The sequence below is a fragment of the Limanda limanda genome, chromosome 6, assembly GCF_963576545.1.
Source record: "Limanda limanda chromosome 6, fLimLim1.1, whole genome shotgun sequence".
NCBI classification, from domain to species: Eukaryota; Metazoa; Chordata; class Actinopteri; order Pleuronectiformes; family Pleuronectidae; genus Limanda; species Limanda limanda.
Genome location: NC_083641.1, coordinates 20,566,148 through 20,581,160, shown reverse-complemented (window position 1 = coordinate 20,581,160; position 15,013 = coordinate 20,566,148). Strand labels below are relative to the sequence as shown.

Genomic DNA, 15,013 nt, shown 5'->3' with positions numbered 1-15,013 from the left:
TGACAATGTAACCCTTATCATGCTGCCTCCTGAACTATTGAATGTGTATTCATCTGACTGTTCTCTTTGATCCTGCTGCTCTTCCTGTAGACAGTGAATGTATATTGGCCTAACTGCTGTAGACCTGTAACCTAATTTCCTCTAGACAATGTATCTTTGATCATGTGTTTCCTGTAGCCACTAAATGCATATTGCCTTGATTGCCCTCGACTAGACATTGTTGTATTCGTGTGATCTAAGGATCTCAACCTTTGACTGTTAACACACCCCCTCCAGTATGGGAGTGGTTAGCCAAATGTATAAAGACACTGAAGTGTTTTCTATCGGTGTGCATATTACAACTAACAACTGTGGTATGCACCATGCTCGAGCATTAAAGGTGACGATACTGTAAGAGTTTTTGAGACTTGTTTCTTCGTTGGTAGTGGGATTGTGGAAATTGCGACGACACTTCCCTCTGTGTTTCCCTTTGTCCTCTGTCGCATCGTTGTTCTTCTACCCGCTGTCGTCCATGGTGCTGTCCTGATCTCCTGAGCTTCTTCTCCTTTGTATCCCCGCGTAAGCTTTGTTGTGTTTTGTTTGTTTCCCCTTTAGTGTTCACGTTTGTTTTGTTAAAAGAACTTCTTTAATTAAATTACCTTTTATTTTTTAACTCTGCATCTGGGACCATCTCCTTCATCAACAAACCGTAACAGAACGATCCGATCACAATATGGACTCAGCAGAGATAAGTTCTGTTCATGATCAAGTTTTTTATTTAGATATTTTGGTTGAGGAGCTAGTTTCACTGGGACCCCAGAGCATGTCAGAGACCCTGGAGGAGATCTCGGTAGTCGAAGCATGGCTTAAAGATCGACCTTGGGTGAGTCACTTTGTCCCTCGTTGAGGTGCGGGACAGACTAAAGAAATACCTCAACCCTCCAGCCCCATCCACTAACCCGTACTGGTGCACCAGCCTGGCAATTGGTGGACCCCGCAGCCTCAAGAAGGGTTCTGCTGAGGGTGGTGGACGATGGAGAGGGGGAATCCACAGAGGGGGAATCCACAGCAGAAGCCTCTCTCCAGCAGCAGGCTCACATGCCACCTCCAGCCCTGACTGGGCCCCAGCCACCTCCAGCCCCAACTGGGCCCCAGCCACTTCCAGCCCCGACTGGGTCGCATTCTCCTCCAGTCCCTGTCCCACGCCTGAGGGTCCCGGCAGACGGCACTCTGGTTCCGGCGTCGGAGGTCCTCTTGGCTCCTGCTCCAGTCCCTCTCCCACGCCGGAGGGTCCCGCCAGACGCCACTCTGGTTCCAGCGTCGGATGTCCTCTCGGCTCCTGCTCCAGTCCCTGTCCCATGCCTGAGGGTCCCGGCAGACGTCACTCTGGTTCCGGCGTCTGAGGTCGTCTCGGCTCCTGCTCCAGTCCCTGTCACGTGCCGGAGGATCCCGGCAGACGCCACTCTGGTTCTGGCTTTGGAGGTCCTCTCGGCTCCTGCTCCAGTCCCTGTCCCGCGCCGGAGGGTCCCGGCAGACGCCACTCTGGTTCCGGCGTCGGAGGTTCTCTCAGCTCCTGCTCCAGTCTCTGTCCCGCGCCGGAGGGTCCCGGCAGACGCCACTCTGGTTCCGGCGTCGGAGGTCCTCTCGGCTCCTGCTTCAGTCCCTGTCCCACGCCGGAGGATCATGGCAGACGCCACTCTGGTTCCGGCGTAGGAGGTCTTCGCGGTGCCAGCTCCAGTCCCTGCTCCTGTCCCCGCTCCAGTCCCTGTCCCGCACCAGAGGTCCTGGCAGATGCCACTCTGATTCCGGCGTCGGTGGTCCTCGCTGTGCCAGCACCGGTACCTGCCCCACGTCCAGGGCTGAGGTCGGACCCCTTGCCCTCTGCCCCTGACCGGTCTTCGGGCCGCCCGCCTGAGGAGCTCCCGTGCTTGGCCCCTGACCGGCCTCCGGGCCGTCCACCGGAGCCCTTGTTCTCCACCCTTGAGCGGCCACGGCGCAGCCCTCCTGAGCCTCAGAACTCTGCCTTTGAGCGGCCACGGTGCCGCCCTCCCGAGCCTCAGAAAACTGTCCCTGAGCGGCCACTCTGTCCCAAGTCAACAAACCGTAACACCTATTGTCTGGAGGTTGCATCGTTTGAAAACATATCAGTAATGCGTCCACCCAGTGTATTTTGTTTGACAGTGGTCTGAGAAATGTGCCATTAGATCCCATTTGACCAAACCAATCCCATTTGACCATCTTTGTCCTAATCGGATGTTCTCAAAGTTTAACCTCGAAAGCCTAATTTCCAGCGGCGTTCTTGGCGTGGCCATCCGAAGTTCAACAATACCCGGGTTTGAAAAATATCTCAGGAATCTGCACCCAGTTCGTCGTCCGCATGACGGATTCTTAAGAGACTTCTGGGAAAAGGAGTTTGGATGCAGTGCAGGGGGGGCAGCGCCGTTTGCATATTCCTCTTCATCTCACCGTGCATCGAATGGCTCCACTTCATCTCCTGCTAAGGATTCTCTTCAAAGAGCCTCTCTGCCCCCCTGCAGTGGCACAGAGTCTCTGGAGGGGCTGCAGCATCCCTTCACTGACACCTCTCAGCTCAGGGTGGTTAATAATGTCTACCTGGCTGTGTATGCTGCAGCCCACGCCCTCCACAGTCTCCTCTCCTGCTCCAACAGAGACAGAGACATCTCAACATGCTCTTCTCCAGATCACATCAATCCAAAAGAGGTACCGGTGGAGGAATAGTTTGTGTTTGCTTTTGCCGGTCTGTTATTTAGCACTAATGGGCGCATTACCACGAAACTTACTGGAAAGTATTAAACCAACAAAATATTGGTGCAGATTCAGATTTCCCACCTTTTTGTGAATCTCTCAAGACATGATGCATTTTTGACATCAATAAAGTGATAATATCATAGAACAAATTAAATTTTGTGCGGATCTGGATAATGTTCTGGATTTTGTGAATCAAAATAAGGTGTTCTTGCTTAAGTCACAGTAGATGCAGGCAGATGGGGAAGTCTGGGGATTGAACCGGCAACCTTCTTGTTGGAGAACGACCACTCTACCCCCTAAGCCACACAGCCCCCTTTATCAGAGAACGCATGTTTTGCAGGCGTTTAATTTGAGCAGTTTGCTGAAGTTTTTGCATATTTCTGTGGACATGGTATATGTATCTGATGCAGTACATATATATATATAAATATATATATATATATACATATACTGTGCACTATATATGCAGTATTATATTCAGTATGGTGATAAAGCTCTCTGAGTACTCTTCCAGCTCTTAAAATTCTAAGTGCAGTTTTGTTTACGGATTTTATTCTGACTGCTTCTTCACCTTTTTTTCCCTTCAGCTGTTGCAGCACTTAAACCAGGTGAACTTTACCACACCACAAGGTGAAATGTTTTATTTCCAAGGAGCCGACACTCCGGCAAAGTATGATCTCGTCAACTGGCAGAAAACTCCAGAGGGGCCAATGAAGCTCGTTCTGATTGGCCACGTGGACGGGTTTGATCTCCACCTTAACCAATCAGCCATTCAGTGGAGCACGGGATCCAATCAGGTCATTAATTTGAAAGAAATTCTAATTCAATACTTGCTGTTGGAATGAATGTTGTTGTGAATGTTGTGTCACTGACTGTTTGTGCAGGTGCCAGTGTCAGTGTGCAGTGAGAGCTGTCCTCCAGGCAGCCGACTGGCCAACAGGAAAGGAGAACCTGTCTGCTGCTTCGACTGTATCCTATGTGCGGAGGGAGAGATTAGCAATAAAATTGGTGATGAATTTACTACAAAACACCAGCTCTAGTTTCTATCCTTTACTTCACGCTTTGAGTTTTATTATTCTCTCCTCCATCCTCTCTTTCCCTTTGCCAGGTTCCCCTCACTGTGATCCCTGTCCGTCTGAGTTCTGGTCCAACGCTGATCGAACGGCCTGCGTCCCTCGCCAGCTGGACTTCCTGTCCTTTAATGAAACTCTGGGCATTACCCTGACGGCAGCAGCAGTGTCTGGTGCCACGGTGACGGCTGCGGTGTTCCTGGTTTTTGTTTACTACCATCAAACACCCATGGTAAGAATAACCCAGAGTTTGCTGTTTGCAGTTTGCATTTAACCTTTCTTTCCTCCATCAACTGCTGATGTGCTTCTCCTGTAGGTGCGAGCCAACAACTCAGAGCTGAGCTTCCTGCTGCTTCTGTCTCTGAAGCTCTGCTTCCTTTGCTCGCTGCTGTTCATCGGTCATCCGTCAGTGTGGGCCTGTCGCTTCCAGCAGGCGGCTTTTGGGATCAGCTTCGTGCTTTGTGTTTCCTGCCTGCTTGTTAAAACCATGGTGGTTCTGGCTGTTTTCCGTTCAGCTGGGCCCGGTGCTGGATCCTTGATAAAGTGGTTTGGTCTGCGGCAACAGAGAGGAAGTGTCGGCCTCTTCACCTGTATACAGGTGTGAATAATGTAATATTGATGATACTCAATCAATTAACAACACAACTTGTGATTTATAACAATTAATTTACAAGAATGAAATATAAAGTTTGAGAAAGTGCTAACCAGTCCTGTAGCGCAGAATAAAACTTGAGTCATTACGTAGTTTATTTTTCATTTGCTAAAAACATCACCACACCTTGTTTTATATTTATTAGTAACTATGCTAAATGAAATATATTTACTATTCACACAGGTTATCATCTGTGCCATATGGCTGTCCCTGAGCCCCCCCGTGCCTCAGCAGGATTTTGGTATCCGAGGGTCAAAGGTCACCCTGAGGTGTGCAATGGCCTCTTTGGTTGGCTTCTCTCTGGTCCTGGGCTACATCGGCCTGCTGGCCTGCTCCTGCCTCTTCTTGGCTTTTCTCGCCCGGAAACTCCCTGACAACTTCAACGAGGCCAAGCTGATCACCTTCAGCATGCTGATCTTCTGCGCCGTCTGGGTTGCCTTCGTCCCAGCGTACATTAGCTCTCCTGGGAAGTACGTTGTCGCTGTGGAGATTTTTGCGATCCTTGCCTCCAGCTATGGTTTGCTGCTCTGCATTTTTGCCCCGAAATGTTTCATAATTCTCTTGAAGCCTGAGAAAAACACTAAGAAACACCTGATGGCCAGATAGTTATTGATGTATGTATCAATTTGTTCATAGTAATAATTCCAATTCTAAATGTGCCTCTCTGAGTTATGGTTTCGATTTGTAGAGGAATAATAACTTCTGTTCTCAGACATCATCTAAAGATTCAGTAACAACATCCAACATCCATTGAATTTAGATGCAATGCTACCCAATAAAATATGTATTAACTATGTGTAAAGCTGTGTTTAAATACTGAACTTCAAACAAATAAAACTCAAAACCACAGAAAGCAGAATAAGTTCTTCATTATTACAAGATTGTTTGTCGTATCATAATTGTTTATACACTATATACATGTGTAATTTAAAGTGAATAATAAATATTTTACAATTTGTCAATAGATCAGGTACAAATGTTTTGTATTTAAGATAGTTGAGACAAGTATACCTGCAATTTAAACAGCCTTTGAATGACTCGTCATTATAGTTAATAAGGATTATAAAAATGATTCTAATTTTTTTTAATCAGCAGTGAGACATATATAAATTCAATACTCATTGCTCTACCTGCTGATATCATTTAGTTTAATATGTATGTGCAGAAGTACAACCGCTAGATGGCAGCATTGCACAATCTTAGTCTTTCTCTGCATGTAATTTCACTACAGTTCAGTACAGACTTCTCTCCATGATGCCTTAACATGCTCTCTCCGTCCCATCTTCATTTGTTGTGCTTCTTTATGGTAGAGTACTGACTAGGATGGTCCTGCAGGTAATCTAAAACACCTATTGTCTGGAGGTTGCATTGTTCGAAAACATATCAGTAATGCGTCCACCCAGTGTATTTTGTTTGACAGTGGTCTGAGAAATATATAGATGTGCCATTAGATCCCATTTGACCAAACCAATCCCATTTGACCATCTTTTTCCTAATCGGATGTTCGCAAAGTTTAACCTCCACAGCCTCATTTCCAGCTTCCCCTTCACAGTTGTATTTGGTGATCCATCTGTCTGTGTTTTGCTATTGCCTTTTATTGTCTGGACTGTTAGTTGTTGTAATTGAATCGTTGGTCTGCTTGGTGTTCAACATTCAAATGGTAGTACCTAAGCCTGTCTTTATTAATCTTTTTCTTTCTGTGTCCACAGGAGCTTGTCGGCTTAATAGGCCCAGGGCGTCCTCTGTTAACTTTATCAAATCATCACTTTCTTTCGAACCAAGCATCTCTTCCTCTTCAAAGACATACAGAAATAAAGAATCTGACCATCAGCGGAGGCTTCTTGTCTGGTAATTGGTGGAGGAGACATAAGAAAGGAAGATGACTATGTCAACTATCCATCAAAAGACAATGAAATCAAAAAATCAAAGATCATCTCCGCAGGAACAGTGAAAAACTCTTTGGTCTCATCTTCCGCGAACAACAAGATGGGACTAGAAACATCGTCAAACAGCACAACGTTCACTGCTGCACCTTCAGCCTCCTCATCCTCCTCTTCTGCCCCTTCCTCTGTGGCCCCTCTTTATCCTGTTGGTATGGACTGTGATCTAAAGAGTTCCACATCTTTGCATGACAGCAGCTCCAGACTCATCGATGCTGTGTCCTTGGGCAATGAGCAAGACACATGTGGCTCTATTTTTGCTCTGATTGGTCAATTTGAAAGCACCCTTGACCAAATTGATTTCAAAACATCTTCCCATGATCACACTCCCTCCCGTCACTCGAACTTCAGGCCTACCACTCCAAAAGCGCTGCAAGATTTAAGGCCTCTTCTAAAGACAAGCACAGCCTCTCTTAACTCGAAACACCTGACAAGTCCCCAACAAGCAGCTCAAAAAATGTATCATGTAAACCACGAAAATCCTTCTATTGAGTTCTCAGAGAAACACTTCTACTCCAGTCCTCTTCTCCAGCCCAGAAACCGCTGAGCTTGAGGAGGTGTACACCATTTTGGACGAGGAGGTGCTGTTGCCTGCAACAGTGCACAACCTGAGGAAACAGACGGTTCATTTTCAGGCAGACGCTGTGTAGAACACGTCTTTAAACGGCTTGGGGTCCTCTCCGGGAACACTGGTTCAGGGATTGGGGAAAGGGCACCATGTGGCTTGGGAGGATATGCACAGGAAACGGGCTGGATGTGAAGACATTGAGTAGGCAGAGGAGAGAGTATTTGAGGAATTGAATGATTTCCCTGTACTTGAGATAGAACGGGGTACTTCCCAAAGGTACATGAGCACGTCCGTAACCGACTCTTTCCAGTTTCATCATGACACAGCAAGAAATCCTTTTGCAGAAGTGGAAACTAATGTCGACGAAGATCCCCTGGATATAATGCTGACTTCACCTAGACGTGGCAGCCAATGGAAGGGGCTCACAAGTCCAACCAAACGCCATGCCATCTACCAAAACCACGGATACATTCTCAACTACCCCCTACAGAAGCAGCCTTTGTCATATTCTGATCCTCAACAACAGTTTCCCTCATATCCACCTCATGGAGCATTTACACACATCCTGTTCCCAATCAATAAACCTTCGTATCAGTTATCCAATCTAATCAATCTAATCTAATCCAATCAAACATCTACAGCCCCTGACAACAACAGAGACTTCATTAGTTCCTACAAACAACAGAGGAGCTACAGTGGCGGCCAGCTCCTTAACAGACCTCAACAAAACAGCCCAGGGTACAACCAGATGGAGAGGGAGCAAAATGGTTTCTCCTCTTCTGAAAGCCTCCATGGCCAATCTGCTGCGTCCACAAACATCTGTAGAGACAAAGGCCTACCTATTCCTTCTTCAGATTGCGATGCAATATACAGCCCTCTGGAGTATGACTGCTTCAAGCCCTCATCCGAGTCCTCAGCTCCAGTGGTCCATCTACTGCCGACAGATCTGCAGAAGTTATGAGATGCATCTCAACATGGACCAGAATCTCAAAGGAAAGTTTCCAATATCTTGGGACCATGAAGACCTGATGCTGAGAGCAAAGTAAGGCTGTACACTGTCGTGTGTGTTTGTATCGACAAAACACATACATATAATACATAATACAGTTCCAAACTTTCTTTAGAAAGAATGTTTAGCAGTTATTATTGATATTATAGAGACAGGAATTCAAAAGTTTTTTCCCAAGACCACATGATTCCCAAATTTAAGCTCACATATTCATTTTACTTTGACTACATTGGTAAACTTGCCAATAATTTAAAAGTTAAAGTTAAAGACCAAATGAATTTCACATTTTACTGCATCTTACAAAGTTTAATGTCCAGAAATGGCAGATCACGTTACAGGAAGACCATCAGTTATTTGGATGGCTGATTAATCCACATAGAAAACAAGTAGCAGGGGAAAGACATCAAGTACTTTATATGTTTTCCTTTACTGACGTTTCTTGCTCACATATTTAAAACAATATACTTTTATCTTCTCTCTCAAGTTGTTTTTGACAGTTTAGCAAACGTACACACTCACACCCTCCATAATCACTTGCTAGCAATGATTTTTTTTTCCACCATCACTCTAGAGAGGGATAATTTGGTGTTGTGCCGCTTGTGTCATCTGTTTCACTTCCATGGAAAAGGCTGCACAACGATTATATATACTCATATCAACACTTGCCCTGTGCAGGGAGGGAGGTATGTTTCTGTCAAGATACCATTTTCTCACTTAACAAGTTATACTAATGCTGATAACGTGCTTTCTCTTTGCTGGTAACCGGCATGATATTGGGATTTTGCATTTGGACATATAACATTTTTATGGGATTCATCTTTGTTGAACGTTGTCTATGAGGTACTTGCATTTTTCTGAGTTTTAATGCAGTCTATTTCCAGGTTGGACCAGTCAGGTAAATTGTGTTTGAATTCATCGCACCTCTGGTTGATGTATATTCTGTCTATTTCAGATGACATTTACCCAAAGTTTTTCTTAATGTCCAGAACAGCTGCGTCCATGTGCTGGTTGCCCCGGCTCCTCGCCCGCTGGCTCTCCTCAGCTCTGTCTCTGCTGCTCCTCAGTGCAGTGGGCAGACAGACGGGGGGTCTGGAGTGGGCTCAGGCGATGACGTGCACCAGGTGGAGCGCACTGAACAACAAGGTCCTCTCTCAGGACGGGGACGTGATCCTTGGTGGACTTTTTAATCTGTATTACATACCTTCAGCTGTACAGCAGGACTTCATCAAGCAGCCACGCTATGAACCATGCACTGGGTAATCACATGTGGCTCCACTGTATTTCTACTGTTATTATGATTCTGATATGAACATTCAAATACCTGTAGGTGTTGATGTATGTGACACTTTAATATTTCATTGACTGACATTGCAGTGGTTCAGATTTTCTCCTCCTTTCTCCTCCTGTGCTCTCAGCTTAGATCTGGAGACATTGAAATATTTGTATGCTTTGGCGTTTGCGGTGGATGAAATCAACAGGAACAGCTCCCTGCTGCCGGGAGTCAAGCTGGGCTACAGCATAGTGGACGGCTGCGGCCGCTACCCGTGGGCACTGCAAGATGCACTGTCACTGGTCGGAGGAAACACACGCAGCTGCAGCTTAACAGCAACTACGCCACAGTCTTCATCGCATGGACAACCTGGAGACATAAGTATGACTTGATATGATTCCATGTGCTTTTAACATTTGATTCGTCCATTAAAACAACAACTGGATTCATAGATTATTTTATACCATTGAATATCTGTTGCTATGAAAAGAACAAATGGTCTGTGAAGCTCACTGTGTTCTTCAGTCAAATGGTTAAAACAAATGTGAAATGATCGATGAACAGCCACTTATTTCTGATGTGTGATGCACTGTCTGTAAATATGTATTTGCTTTATTCTTTGGTTATATTTGGTTTTTGTTGAAGACATATTTTGTGGGAACATTCTAATGATAAAGTTCAGTCTTATCTTCTCTCTCTTCTCTTCTCTTCTCTTCTCTTATCTTCAGGTGGGAAGCCTGTTCCTCTGCTGATTGGGGCTTCCTCGTCCACAACAGGGATAATACTGTCCAGGACCCTGGGGCCTCTCTCTATACCAATTGTGAGTTTCATCACCAGAGGAAATCTTGAGTCAGTTGCTTGAGTTTAAATGGTTAATTTAAATTAAAGATGGTGCTGTGAAAAATGCTGTACCTATCTGTGTCTCTCCCTCAGATCAGCTACCTGGCCACCTGCCCCTGTCTGAGTGACCGGCTCAAGTTTCCTAACTTCTTCAGAACGATCCCCAGTGACATTTACCAGGCCAGGGCCATCGCACGACTGGCCATACGCTTCCACTGGACGTGGGTTGGGGCTGTACATGAAGACACTGCCTATGGTCAATTGGCGATGCAGGTTATGATATTGTTGTGATATATTGAATTAAAATTAGGGCTGGGCAACGATTGAAAGTTTTCGCATGATTTCCCTGATTAATCACGATTAATCGCATTTGTATACGCAAAATCCAATTAATTTTATTTTCAATGTTCTGCCATATGAACGAAAGTGCCATAACATTTGTTGTGCAAACACTTTTAACATCAGCATTTAATACAGTAGCAGTTAAATAAAATATTCAGTGTAAATCTCAACTTAACAATGTTATCAAAGCAAATACAAAATTAAAGCTCAATACCACTGCCAGGGCATTAATGTTATCCTCTTCGTTATGAAAAATGTATACTCCTCCCTGTGTCTAACGTAGTCTGCCGAAGCCTCGCTCCGCTCGCTGTTTCGTTGAGTGATTTGCTGATATCAACTGTGTGTTTTGCATTTAGGTGATATTTTAGACTGGAAGTACTCCGGTGATAAGAAAATTCACCTTGGCAGTGGCTACAAATTACTTTGGTTCTGTCGACTCTGTTGCTGGAAGAACCTTAAAATGAAAATGGCCATGTAAAAGCTCCGTACCCTTATCCATGGTTGTTAATCCGCCAATTATTTTCTTTTTTCCGGTTCAGCAGCAGTCAGCAACAGACTTTCACAAAATAAAAGCCTGACTTTCACAATAAAACAATAAATAAGCAAACCTGAATTAATGCGAGATAAAATAATTGTCTGAGTTAAATAAGTGATGAGTTAACTCGATTAAAACGAGTTAACTTGCCCAGCCCTAATTAAAATATTTCACAAATAGCATATATTTATTGTTTGTTTTCACGTTATTGTTTCAGGTATTTAAGGAGGAGATTAAGGGCAAGGGGGTATGTCTGGACTTCGTAGAGACCGTCGACACAGAGACCATTGTGAGAGATGCCAGACGAGCGGCGCTCACAATTCAAGCTTCAACTGCGAGGGTGATTCTCATCTTCTGCTGGTACACTGACGCAAAGAAGCTGTTTCTGGAGCTAAATGAAAGAAATGTGAGTAACTTGCCTGGACATTTGTATGGCTTTATCATTTGAGTATATTTATTTGAAGAGTGCATTCCTCCTGTAGGTGACTGACAGACAGTTTCTGGCCAGTGAGGCCTGGAGCACCAGTGACGATCTCCTCCAGGACCCTGCCGTCTCCAATGTGGCCAGCGGCGTTCTTGGCGTGGCCATCCAAAGTTCAACAATACCCGGGTTTGAAAAATATCTCAGGAATCTGCACCCAGTTCGTCGTCCGCATGACGGATTCTTAAGAGACTTCTGGGAAAAGGTGTTTGGATGCAGTGCAGGGGGGGCTGCATCGTTTGTATATTACTTTTCATCTCATCGTGTATCGAATGGCTCCACTTCATCTCCTGCCAAGGAGTCTGTTCAGAGAGCCTCTCTGCCCCCATGCAGTGGCACAGAGTCTCTGGAGGGGCTGCAGCATCCCTTCACTGACACCTCTCAACTCAGGGTGGTTTATAATGTCTACCTGGCTGTGTATGCCGCAGCCCACGCCCTCCACAGCCTCCTCTCCTGCTCCAGCAGAGACAGAGACATCTCATCATGCTCCTCTCCAGATCACATCAATCCAAAAGAGGTACCAGTGGAGGAATAGTTTGTGTCTGCTTTTGTCTGTCTGTTATTTAGCACTAATGGGCGGATTACCACAAAACTTACTGGAAAGGGAAGAACCCATTAAACCAAAAAAATATTGGTGCAGATTCAGGGTCAGATTCAGGATTTAGTTTAATTTCTTTCTTTCTTTAAAATTGCTTGATAGGCCATTTTCCCACCTTTTTGTGAATCTCTCAAGACTTGATGCATTTTTGACATCTGTAATGTGAAAATATCATAGAACAAATTACATTTTGTCCAGATCTGGATAATGTTCTGGATTTTGTGAATCAAAATAAAGTGTTCTTGCTACAGTCACTGTATTTATCACGTATTCCTTTCACCTTTATCACAGAAGGTATGTTTTGCCTGTGTTTAATGTGAGCAGTTAGCAGAAGTTTTGCATATTTCTGTATATGTATCTGATGCAGTACTTATATATATACTATGCAGTATGTAAGCAGTATTATATGCAGTATGGTGATAAAGCTCACTGAGTACCATATACGCTCTAAAAGTTCTCAGTATAGTTTTGTGTACGGATTATGTTCTGACTGTTTCACCTTTTTTTCCATTCAGCTGTTGCAGCACTTAAACCAGGTGAACTTTACCACACCACAAGGTGAAATGTTTTATTTCCAAGGAGCCGACACTCCGGCAAAGTATGATCTCGTCAACTGGCAGAAAACTCCAGAGGGGCCAATGAAGCTCGTTCTGATTGGCCACGTGGACGGGTTTGATCTCCACCTTAACCAATCAGCCATTCAGTGGAGCAGGGGATCCAATCAGGTCATTCATTTGAAAGAAATTATAATTCAATACTTGCTGTTGGAATGAATGTTGTTGTGAATTAATCACATCGTGTCACTGACTGTTTGTGCAGGTGCCAGTGTCAGTGTGCAGTGAGAGCTGTCCTCCAGGCAGCCGACTGGCCAACAGGAAAGGAGAACCTGTCTGCTGCTTCGACTGTATCCAATGTGCTGAGGGAGAGATTAGCAATAAAATTGGTGATGAATTTATTACAAAACACCAGCTCTAGTTTCTATCCTTTACTTCACGCTTTGAGTTTTATTATTCTCTCCTCCATCCTCTCTCTTTCCCTTTGCCAGGTTCCCCTCACTGTGATCCCTGTCCGTCTGAGTTCTGGTCCAACGCTGATCGAACGGCCTGCGTCCCTCGCCAGCTGGACTTCCTGTCCTTTAATGAAACTCTGGGCATTACCCTGACGGCAGCAGCAGTGTCTGGTGCCACGGTGACGGCTGCGGTGTTCCTGGTTTTTGTTTACTACCATCAAACACCCATGGTAAGAATAACCCAGAGTTTGCTGTCTGCAGTTTGCATTTCACCTTTCTTTCCTCCATCAACTGCTGATGTGCTTCTCCTGTAGGTGCGAGCCAACAACTCAGAGCTGAGCTTCCTGCTGCTTCTGTCTCTGAAGCTCTGCTTCCTGTGCTCGCTGCTGTTCATCGGTCGTCCGTCAGTGTGGGCCTGTCGCTTCCAGCAGGCGGCTTTCGGGATCAGCTTCGTGCTTTGTGTTTCCTGCCTGCTTGTTAAAACCATGGTGGTTCTGGCTGTTTTCCGTTCAGCTCGGCCCGGTGCTGGATCCTTGATAAAGTGGTTTGGTCCGCGCCAACAGAGAGGAAGTGTCGGCCTCTTCACCTGTATACAGGTGTGAATAATGTAATATTGATGATATTTAATCAATTAACAACACAACTAGTGATTTATAACAATTAATTTACTAGAATGAAATATATAGTTTGAGATGAAGTGCTCACCAGTCCTGTAGCGCTGAAGAAATCTTGAGTCATGATGTAGTTTATTTTTCATTTGCAAAAAACTTCACCACACCTTGTTATATATTTATGAGTAACTATGCTTAAATGAAATATATTTACTATTCACACAGGTTATCATCTGTGCCATATGGCTGTCCCTCAGCCCCCCCGTGCCTCAGCAGGATTTTGGTATCCGAGGGTCAAAGGTCACCCTGAGGTGTGCAATGGCCTCTGTGGTTGGCTTCTCTCTGGTCCTGGGCTACATCGGCCTGCTGGCCTGCTCCTGCCTCTTCTTGGCTTTTCTCGCCCGGAAACTCCCTGACAACTTCAACGAAGCCAAGCTGATCACCTTCAGCATGCTGATCTTCTGCGCCGTCTGGGTCGCCTTCGTCCCAGCGTACATTAGCTCTCCTGGGAAGTACGTTGTCGCTGTGGAGATTTTTGCGATCCTTGCCTCCAGCTATGGTTTGCTGCTCTGCATTTTTGCCCCGAAATGTTTCATAATTCTCTTGAAGCCTGAGAAAAACACTAAGAAACACATGATGGCCAGATAGTTATTGATGTGTGTATCAATTTGTTACATTCTTATAATTCCAATTGTAAATGTGCCTCTCTGAGTTATGGCTTAGATTTGTAGATGAATAATAACTTCTGTTCTCAGACATCATTTAAAGATTCAGTCACAACATTCAACATCCATTGAATTTAGATGCAATGCCATGCAATAAAAAATGTATTGACTCTCTACTGTGTTTAAATACTAAAATTCAACGAATAAAACTCAAAACCACAGAAAGCAGAATAAGTTCTTCATTATTACAAGATTGTGTGTCGTATCATAATGTTTTATACAGTATATACATGCATTCATTCAAAGTGAATAATAAATATTTTAGAATTTGTCAATAGATCAGGTACAAATGTTTTGTATTTAAGATAGTTGAGACAAGTATACCTGCAATTTAAACAGCCTGTGAATGACTCGTCATTATAGTTATGGTCATGATGTAGTTTATTTTTCACTTGCAAAAAACTTCACCACACCTTGTTTTATATTTATGAGTAAGTATGCTAAATGAAATATATTTACTATTCACACAGGTTATCTGTGCCATATGGCTGTCCCTCAGTTTAATATGTATGTGCCCAGGTACAACCGCTAGATGGCAGCATTGCACAATCTTAGTCTTTCTCTGCTTGTAATTTCACTACAGTTCACTAGGTATGTTTTTTTTGTCTCACACTA

The 15,013-nt window shown here is 44.6% G+C and overlaps 2 protein-coding genes across 2 annotated transcripts; both read left to right on the top strand.

Moving 5' to 3' along the window:
* The first annotated feature begins 2,232 nt into the window (after positions 1 to 2,232).
* On the top strand, positions 2,233 to 5,076 carry LOC133002933 (extracellular calcium-sensing receptor-like). The gene is made up of 6 exons (XM_061072521.1): positions 2,233 to 2,700; positions 3,336 to 3,545; positions 3,633 to 3,756; positions 3,857 to 4,050; positions 4,135 to 4,416; positions 4,654 to 5,076. The coding sequence occupies exons 1-6, from the start codon at positions 2,233 to 2,235 to the stop codon at positions 5,074 to 5,076; spliced, it is 1,701 nt and encodes a 566-aa protein (XP_060928504.1).
* A 2,786-nt stretch (positions 5,077 to 7,862) lies between these two features.
* LOC133002932 (extracellular calcium-sensing receptor-like) lies at positions 7,863 to 14,321 on the top strand. The gene is made up of 12 exons (XM_061072520.1): positions 7,863 to 8,020; positions 8,974 to 9,243; positions 9,403 to 9,638; positions 9,986 to 10,077; positions 10,191 to 10,370; positions 11,192 to 11,380; positions 11,457 to 11,972; positions 12,569 to 12,778; positions 12,873 to 12,996; positions 13,099 to 13,292; positions 13,377 to 13,658; positions 13,899 to 14,321. The coding sequence occupies exons 1-12, from the start codon at positions 7,863 to 7,865 to the stop codon at positions 14,319 to 14,321; spliced, it is 2,874 nt and encodes a 957-aa protein (XP_060928503.1).
* Positions 14,322 to 15,013: the final 692 nt, after the last annotated feature.

Coding starts and splice junctions, on each gene's coding strand:
- LOC133002932 (XM_061072520.1), top strand. CDS start 7,863: ATGACTGCTTCAAGCCCTCATCCGAGTCCTCAGCTCCAGTGGTCCATC. Junction 10,371..11,191: donor ATGGTCAATTGGCGATGCAG/GTTATGATATTG, acceptor TTATTGTTTCAG/GTATTTAAGGAGGAGATTAA. Junction 13,293..13,376: donor ACTACCATCAAACACCCATG/GTAAGAATAACC, acceptor CTTCTCCTGTAG/GTGCGAGCCAACAACTCAGA.
- LOC133002933 (XM_061072521.1), top strand. CDS start 2,233: ATGTTCTCAAAGTTTAACCTCGAAAGCCTAATTTCCAGCGGCGTTCTT. Junction 3,757..3,856: donor AGAGATTAGCAATAAAATTG/GTGATGAATTTA, acceptor TCCCTTTGCCAG/GTTCCCCTCACTGTGATCCC. Junction 4,417..4,653: donor GCCTCTTCACCTGTATACAG/GTGTGAATAATG, acceptor CTATTCACACAG/GTTATCATCTGTGCCATATG.